At 31.9% G+C, this 9,520-nt stretch overlaps 1 protein-coding gene across 1 annotated transcript; it reads left to right on the forward strand.

Moving 5' to 3' along the window:
* The first annotated feature begins 4,493 nt into the window (after positions 1 to 4,493).
* LOC123703169 (gloverin-like) lies at positions 4,494 to 7,100 on the forward strand. The gene is made up of 5 exons (XM_045651080.1): positions 4,494 to 4,593; positions 4,810 to 4,904; positions 5,518 to 5,638; positions 6,084 to 6,269; positions 6,927 to 7,100. Exons 2-5 carry the CDS (start codon positions 4,822 to 4,824, stop codon positions 7,056 to 7,058), a joined length of 522 nt encoding a protein of 173 aa, XP_045507036.1. The 5' UTR covers positions 4,494 to 4,593; positions 4,810 to 4,821; the 3' UTR covers positions 7,059 to 7,100.
* Positions 7,101 to 9,520: the final 2,420 nt, after the last annotated feature.

Below are 9,520 nucleotides of genomic sequence, written 5' to 3' on the forward strand. Positions count from 1 at the left end.
TCTTTAATTGTAGATCAAGAATAACGTTTATGTCATAAATCATTGCGTTAATTATATTATGTTATGTAAAAAACCTTTCCATTTGTTAGAAACAATTTTATTTATTTACATGGGTGATTCTTAATTACTATCTTCTGAAGTATTTTTTTTAATGAGCCCAATTTTGTTATTGCAATACAATATAAATAAAAAAATATTTCAGTTAAACATAACAATTTAAATATTTTTGGTAAAAAATCTTATAATTATAATAAGCAACAATTTGATTCCACCAGAATGGCCTAATGTTAATTATTTGGTAAAGAAAAACAAATATTTTTTCAAAAAATAAAAATATTTTTCCAAATTGTATAGAAAAAAAATTGCCATTCAGTACAAAATTAGAGTTTTTTAATGTTTAAGATATTGTGTGTGATTGCGATGTATATAGTAAATGCAATATTTAATTCTTTTGTTCATAGAAAATTATTATTTCGTTTTTATATGTAATGTCTATTTTTGGTTAGAGGCGAATACATTTTGGTTTTTTTAATTAATATTATTCGATAAGTCATACAATTTAAAGAAATTAAAAATTCAGAAGTGAATATATTATTTTGAGGTCTTTTTGAATATATTATGTGTACGTTTATAATTTCTTAAAATAAAACATATACTCTTACCACAACAAGTCTTACCACAAAAAAGAGTGTGTGTACTTATGTACACGCGTTAAAAGTTATACTTCTTTGGCGTATGGAAAATACTAGAATATACAACTTGAACATAGTTATCAATTTTCATTCCACCTAGAACTAACTTCATGCTGTTAAATTTCTGTGTCGGTGTGCGCGCGCATCGTAAAAATTCACTCTCATCATTTTTCTCCATCGCGCCAAAAGAAGTATAACTTCAAAAACTTTAGACAGGGTTTAACTTTAAGCGCGGGTTCTCTTTAATCTGGTTTTGTCGTATTTCACATAGACAACTATTAGGCCCAGATTCACAATCGTGACTTTACTTTAGAGCAAAAGAGTCTTCACAAAGTAAACTTTGTATGGCCGAAGTTTACTTTCAACATATTTAATTTCAGAGAGAATTACTTGACTTTCCTTAGAAAAGTACGGCCCCAAAGTAAAGTACAGGTTAAGACGTGTAACTGTTACTTTATACGCATAATTTATGTTTTTGAGAACATAATATTATTAAATTAAGTTATATTTCCATAAAAAAAACATATTATATAGTTACCTAATAATAACATTATTATTTTATATCAAAAATGAAATGTTTAGAAAAAAAACCATTATGTAGGAAGATTATAGTAGAAATATCAAAAACCGGTAGACACCGCAAAATTCGTCAGAAAAATATTATAATAATGTTATAAGACAAACGAAACAATGCAACGTTCAACACATCAACAAAAAAATGTTACTCGACATGACGTTGCGATCTATAACCCAACCATATTAAAATGTGTTTCTGTTCTAGGAAATTGGTTTAAAATGAAGGCCTACATCATTTATACACATAGTCATGTAAAGTTTACTTTGAGACCAAAGTCATGATTATCGGCTCCTTAGCCTTTACTAAGTAAAGTATAGTTTCTGGAAAGTAAAGATGAGCTTGACACGACTAAGAAATATATTTTTGGTTGAAAGTAGATCTTTCCATCAAAGTAAAGTTAAAGTGCGATCTATGAATCTCGGCCTTAGAGTGACAGATCCCTGGTTTAAAGTTAGACTGTGTTTAAATTGTTTTGTGGTAAGACCAATAATTTTTGTTGTAAAGAATAAAGTTGTCTTTTTTTTTTAAATAATTACTTCCATTACTATGAAATTCTAATAAAACAGAATCATGAAGATTGGTCGTAATTAAACAGATTTTGGTGAACTTTGATATGGAGATGAAAATATTATGAACTATGTGAATCTGTCACATTTTCTTATTAAAAACAAACATTTATTATATAATACCGTATTTTATATAAATGCAGGAGTCAAACAAAAACTAAGATATAAAAAAATTAAGTCGTAAGATAAAACAATTCAAATAAATAATAATAAATGTTTGTTTTAAATATTCATGAATTTCTTTTTAATAATAAACAAAAAATACAAGAACATTAATTATCTATTAGTTAACAAGATTTACCATAACACGGCTAATTCTGTACCTATTTCTATTTCTGAAAAAAAAAAAAACTTATTCGATTTTTAAAATAAATAGAATTGTATTCGTCGTTTTTTTATTTATGCGTATTTGTTTCGTTTGTAAGATTTTACACAAAGACTAACGATTGTACCGTGTACGTCGTGACTAATGTAAAAAGGTTTAAGATGTGGAAATAAACGATTTTATATTATATACGTGTGTTTTATTTTTAACTAGCTGTACTTCGCGGTTTCACCCGCATTGCTCCGCTCCTGTTGGTCTTAGCGTGATGATATATTATAGCCTATAGTTGCCTTCTTCGATAAATGGGCTATCTAACACCGAAATAATTTTTCTAAATTTCAAATCGGACCAGTACTTCCTGAGATAAGCGCGTTCAAACAAACAAACAAACTCTTCTAATCTCTATAATATTTAGTAGGCATAGATTATTATTTACATAAGAAATATTTTCAAACCTGAAATATCTACTTAGTACCAATTATAATAAATATTAGTAAAAAGTTGTAGATAGGTATTAAAATAAAATTATAACAAACGCAATTTTGAAAAATGTGCCTAACATTATTTTGTTAACAACCAACAGTTTTCATTTCCGTTCATTCACTTCGACATTAATTACGACATCTTTTATAAATATATACATACTATAGGTACCCGAAATAAACATTATCAAAATTACGAAGAGCAAACAACATTTTAATAACCACTTTGTAACATACTTAGATTCGTCGTCATGGCAATTAAGCTAAAAATCCCCGACGTTTCATATCTCCTAAGTTTATTGGCCTACAAATTGCATGAAATTTCCTTATGCTAATAATTTATCAGAAGTACGGGAATAACCTATACCATGTTTCCGAGAAAGAAATATCTTGATTGGAACCATTGGTACAAGTTATTTTCAAGATCATAGAGGATTGATTACTTTTAAAATTAAAAAGATTTTTACTGTAAGTTGTATTGATATAAGTTAAAATATTAAGCCAACATTAAATGTTTTATGTTATTTATTCAGATTTGTTTTAAATTTATCGATTTGTCTCGCGGTAACAGATCTTTTTTTTTATATTTGGGATTTTTTTTTTCATTTTACACGGAGCATCGTTCCGAGTAGATATTTAATATTGTATATATGTTACCGGAAATGTATGAAATCAAGGAATTGTATACAATTCCTAGGAAATGTATACAATTCCGATACCATTTAGGAAATGTGTAAAATATTGTTTAAAAAACTATTTAATGCATGCATACCCTAGGAAATGTATACTCTTCCTAGGAATTGTATACAATAATTCCAATATCGTATTAGGAAATGTGTAAACTGTAAAGTAAATGCTTTCTTTAATAAAAGACGTTGTTATTTTTTTTCTATTATAGCTCTTATTGATACAATCGGGTAACAGTCATACCGTAAAATTGTAATAATATTATGTTCATATTATTATCTTACTAATTAACATTTTAAAAATCAACTATCTAACTTTTAACGTAAATATCACAAAATCAACTAATATTTATTCTTATAAAATCAAATTTTCATTTGGCAAGTAATCAGTCCCCTCGTCCCGCTGTCCCCGCGTATATTTGGCGCAGTCGAATTGTATAATCCGCCGTATTACATTACGGCTAGCTGTTTTAATATGCCGAAAATTCGTCTTTTTCCAAAATTCTACAAAAAGACGGTCGCGAGCCGACGGAGCCCCACTTCGTGGGGCTCCTATTTCTGTGTGGTTTAAAAACACGAACCTAACCTAACCCACCCCCTTATCCAAACCAAAAATTTCTGATTACGAATTGTCGGCATAGTTATTACAAAATGCCGACCGTTTGTAAACGGCCAGATTATATACAATTTGCCTGCGACATATCAATATCTTAAATGTTTTACATTTCCGATAGCTATTTAGGAAATGTATAGATTTCCTAGGAAATGTGTATAAAATAATTTATTTCACACATTTCCGAGCGATTTTAGGAATTCTATACATTTCCTAGGAATTGTATACATAGACGGATTACATACATTTCCGGTAACATATATACAAATACCACTTACATAAAATATTTTTTATTGGCATTTGAAAAATAATTCTTAACCTAATCAAAATAATCTCTATCAATACATGCAATAATTATAGCACAATACTATATACAACTCGGGACTCTAAACATAACATAAATGACGTAAGTACAGATAACACGAGCAATTAATTTATAATTACAATAACATTATGTAATTAATTACAATGTGAACGTTCCTTATCCTGCAAAATATAAACATAGCTGAGATGAAAACGGGGAATTACTATGGGAATGAATTATTTCCCTTCGCAAGGGAAGAACCTTGTAAATTAAGGCATGTATAAATACACGGGAATGTGAGTAAGTTATCATTCACATCTTGTGCATTGAGAAGCTTTGAGAGAAACGGTAAATATATATTTATTTATTATGTTTTGTGTCATTTTATGTGACCTTTTTGGGATTAATTTTAAGTGATGTTTTTTTTTTAATTTTAGTAAAACTAACTGTATATTTTTAACTTAATTTAATTAATTAGGTAACTACCTACTTATTAGATTTTTTTAATTGAATTTTTTAATGTCAAATTTTTAATAAAATTACGTAAATAATATTTTGCTTCAGTTTTCAGCCAAAATGAAGTCAATTTGCCTTTTCCTTGCCGTTGTATACAACGTTGCTGCTCAAGAGTTTATGCATCCTCAGATTGTTTATGATAAGTAAGTATTTTAACCATTGTTCTGTTATTGTTGTGTCTCTAATTTAAATTCTTATATAAAAATTGCAAATTTTGTAAATTTTAGATAACATACCTATTTAAGTGTAAAAAAGAAATTAATGCCCTTCGTGATCATTTATTTTTAAATAACTGGTATATTTAGGTTTTCAAGTAACCGTCAAAGTATGTTTACACTTTAAGGGTCTACTATATTATATTCTTTGGAGCATAGAGTCTAATAATGATAAGATAAGATGAGAGCTTTAAAATTGATCTTTTATAGAAGACTAGCTTTCCGCCCGCGGCTTCGCCCGCGTTTTCAAAGAAAAGCCGCATAGTTCCCGTTCCCGTTCCCGTGGGATTTCCGGGATAAAACCTATCCTATGTCCTTTCTCGGGAATCAAAATATCTCTATACCAAATTTCATGCAAATTGGTTCAGTAGTTAAGGCGTGATTGAGTTACAGACAGACAGACAGACAGAGTTACTTTCGCATTTATAATATTAGTATGGAAGTAGTTGAGCGTAACAGACGTGCGCTTCGTAATATTTTTCAGAAATTATTTAAAGGTAATTTTTTATCATTCTCTTAATTAATTAAAAAAAAATTCCAGCTACCCCGATTGGTACATACAACCACAAGAGAGATACCGCCGTGACGTCACAGTAGACCGCAAAGTTGGAGAGAACGGTCGCGTCTTTGGTACTCTGGGCGCTAATGATGCTGGCTTGTTTGTAAGTTTATACTTTATATAAATAAATAATTATCATAGATAAACTCCAAGATTATTTATTTGAAGTAATAAGATTACATAGCATAATTATTCATTGATCAGCATAGGTTAATATAATTATGCTGTGTAGGTTTTTTTTTTATATTTTACATTACTGAAATAATTTATAGTCTCCCAACTATTTTTAGAAGTTTGAATGAACATTGAAACGATAGGTAATTGATTCAGCTATTTTCAAGATTATTAATTCGATAAATCATTGACCCTATTCCTCAGTAGCATAATCACTATTTCTGCCTATTTCTATTTAAAGTTTTTGTATATACCATTCTAAATCATAACGATGCAGATGGTAGTTACAAAGGTAATAAATAAAAACTATCTCCACATATCTTAATAAAACACATTCAATTAAACACACTTATTTATTCATGAAAAACTTTCAGGGTAAAGGCGGCTATGACCACCAGATCTTCAACGACGACCGCGGCAAGTTGAACGGCCAGCTCTCCGGTACACGTGTACTTGGTCCGTACGGTGATTCTTCTCATCTTGGTGGCGGGTTGAAATGGGAGAACTCGAACGCAGCTGCGTCTTTGGATATTAGCAAGCAGATACATGGGCGCACTTCGGTACGTTTACCCTGTTTGTAGTATAAATGCATTAATGTTGTTTAAAGTGAAGATAGTTGATATTATTAGATTTGCATATTATAAGTACATAATAATATGATATAATAACTTAGTAGAAAGGCAGGTGCCATAGTCTTCCATAGTCCTTAATTCCGGTCCATTAACATCCCATTCCATAGCCCAGTTTATTTTGTTTCCTTATCTTGCAATAGTCCTACATCGGCCGCGGACTGCCCAGGGCTGTATCTCTATAGTGCAGTCATGGGCAGGCTGCGGCTGGTGTCCCACAACACAGTAAAGTTCTCGAAAGGGCCTCTGCGTGTTGGATCCGTGTCCCCACGTAAGCCTTCCAAAGGACCGGGTACCGTCCTTCTGGTGGTACCCGAGTGTTATGGAATTGATATAATAATATAATAAGAATATGCATTATGAAAATTCGCAGAAGACTAGGTTATGTACGATTTTCTGTGATTTAAGGTAATAATTATTTTGAGTACACATTCCTTCCTCGATAAATGGGCTATCTCACACCGAAAGGATTTTTCAAATTAGACCAGTAGTTCCTGAGATTAGCGCGTTCAAATAAACAAACAAACTCTTCAGCTTTATAATATTAGTATAGATTGAATAGAGATTTAAAGATATATTTTGTCACAGCTCGACGCAGCAGCTGGCGGGAAATGGCCGGTCGGTAAAAATGGCGACTTCTCACTCCAAGGGACATACAATCAAATGTCAGGCATGAGACCCGACTATGGAGTGATGGGAAACTACAATTACCGGTGGTAGAAATAAATGTAATGAAATTAGTATTAAATTGAGTATTGTATATTTTGTTGTTTTATTTTTAAATAACCTACTTATTCCACGAAAGTATAAAGTAGGTAGTAACTAATAATTTCTAGTAATTATACGTTCATAGCATTTTTTTCATAACAAAGACACATCAAACATATAGATACTATTGTATCAACTACCTACTATTAAATACTATTGTATAAGACAAACACAAAATATACCTAAATCGAGTAATTACGCGAACCGAAGCTAATATCTGCCAATACCGTTATAAAATGGACAGTTTTAATGTAATTTGTTTGATTGAATCATATTATATAGAAAATCATTCAGAAATATATATTATGCAATAGATGGCGCTTTCTACAAAAAGCTATTCCTACATACCTACATAAAGTTCTAAAGTTGCGACGTTAATACAGTTAGTAAGACGACCGTCTTGTGAAATTGCCACCACACACCAAAACCCATTAGTCAGCGGTTGAATTAAATTGCCGAAAGCTATATGGTACTTGAGCGAAGCGGTTATACTTTGACTTTAGTAGGTACGAGCGGTTCGATTAAATTCAAGAGAATATGCTCATCAAACTGAATAAATTTGCTATTTTATTTAATTTGCTATTACGTCATTCTTATAGTACATAGTTTTCCCATTACCGTCTTTACCAAAGGGGCACAGGGGGCCAGTGCCCAGGGCCCCCCATCATCTGGGGGCCCCCCTGGAGGAGATGACAGACAATTTTTCTCACATAAATCTCAAAATATTTTATTAAAAAGCAATACACTTTTCTCGTTGCCAGAACGTCAGATCATTTTCAGATTTATTCGAATCAAAACATCTATGTATAGGAATAATTCGAGTGATTCGAACACCATTATAATTTATAATTAACTTATCAGACATTAAATGTCAAAATAAATAATTAATTGTAAATAAATAAAGTAAATAAATAGTTAAATTAACGTAATATAATATATTTTTACTTGAATATATAAATATATATAATAATATATATAAATATTTTCGGAATTATGATGATACTAATTGATATCTCACCAAAAACATAAATGTAAAAATTGGAGCCGTGTTCAATCGTTGACTTAATTTATGAGGCTAGTTTTACATACTGTTTATATTTTGTGAGGTTCTAAAAACTAGCCAAGTCAAATTATGAGGTTTAATAGGTCATTAGTTGTTTGCTTTGTGAAAATAATTATATTATTCAAATTAAAAAAGTCATATTTTTGGAATAAATGTTTTTTCTCTAAGGGAAAATAAAACAATTGAGTTTTCAGTTTACCTAAGAACTTAATACATCTTTGTAAATAAATTTGTGGACTATCTCAGAACTTGGCGCACATTTAGATCTCATTTCTTTTTTTGGCAAATTAAGTAAACGAACGGCTCGAACGACGAACACGAACACGAACACGATCACGAGCACGAGCACGAACACGAACACGAACACGAACACGAACACGAACACGAACACGAACACGAACACGAACACGAACACGAACACGAACACGAACACGAACACGAACACGAACACGAACACGAACACGAACACGAACACGAACACGAACACGAACACGAACACGAACACGAACACGAACACGAACACGAACACGAACACGAACACGAACACGAACACGAACACGAACACGAACACGAACACGAACACGAACACGAACACGAACACGAACACGAACACGAACACGAACACGAACACGAACACGAACACGAACACGAACACGAACACGAACACGAACACGAACACGAACACGAACACGAACACGAACACGAACACGAACACGAACACGAACACGAACACGAACACGAACACGAACACGAACACGAACACGAACACGAACACGAACACGAACACGAACACGAACACGAACACGAACACGAACACGAACACGAACACGAACACGAACACGAACACGAACACGAACACGAACACGAACACGAACACGAACACGAACACGAACACGAACACGAACACGAACACGAACACGAACACGAACACGAACACGAACACGAACACGAACACGAACACGAACACGAACACGAACACGAACACGAACACGAACACGAACACGAACACGAACACGAACACGAACACGAACACGAACACGAACACGAACTCGAACTCGAACTCTTTGTTTGAACGCGCTAATCTCGTGAACTACTGGTACGATTTGAAAAATTATTTCGGTGCTAAATAGCCCACTTCTTTGGCAAGATTATAAGATACCAAAATCGTTGAATTACTCCATGACGTTACGGTGTTGTTATGATGAGACCTTGAAATTTTACTCTCAACGCGCATAAAGAAGTTTTACTTCAAAAATAATATTTTTGAAGTGACTGTTACTAGGAACTGTTACTAGGAAAAATTTTTTTTCCTAAAAGTCAATATTATCTATTGGCTTTTAGGAAAAAAATT

This window comes from Colias croceus, chromosome 25 (genome assembly GCF_905220415.1).
Source record: "Colias croceus chromosome 25, ilColCroc2.1".
Classification (NCBI taxonomy): Eukaryota; Metazoa; Arthropoda; class Insecta; order Lepidoptera; family Pieridae; genus Colias; species Colias croceus.

Coding starts and splice junctions, on each gene's coding strand:
- LOC123703169 (XM_045651080.1), top strand. CDS start 4,822: ATGAAGTCAATTTGCCTTTTCCTTGCCGTTGTATACAACGTTGCTGCT. Junction 4,905..5,517: donor CCTCAGATTGTTTATGATAA/GTAAGTATTTTA, acceptor AAAAAATTCCAG/CTACCCCGATTGGTACATAC. Junction 6,270..6,926: donor AGATACATGGGCGCACTTCG/GTACGTTTACCC, acceptor ATTTTGTCACAG/CTCGACGCAGCAGCTGGCGG.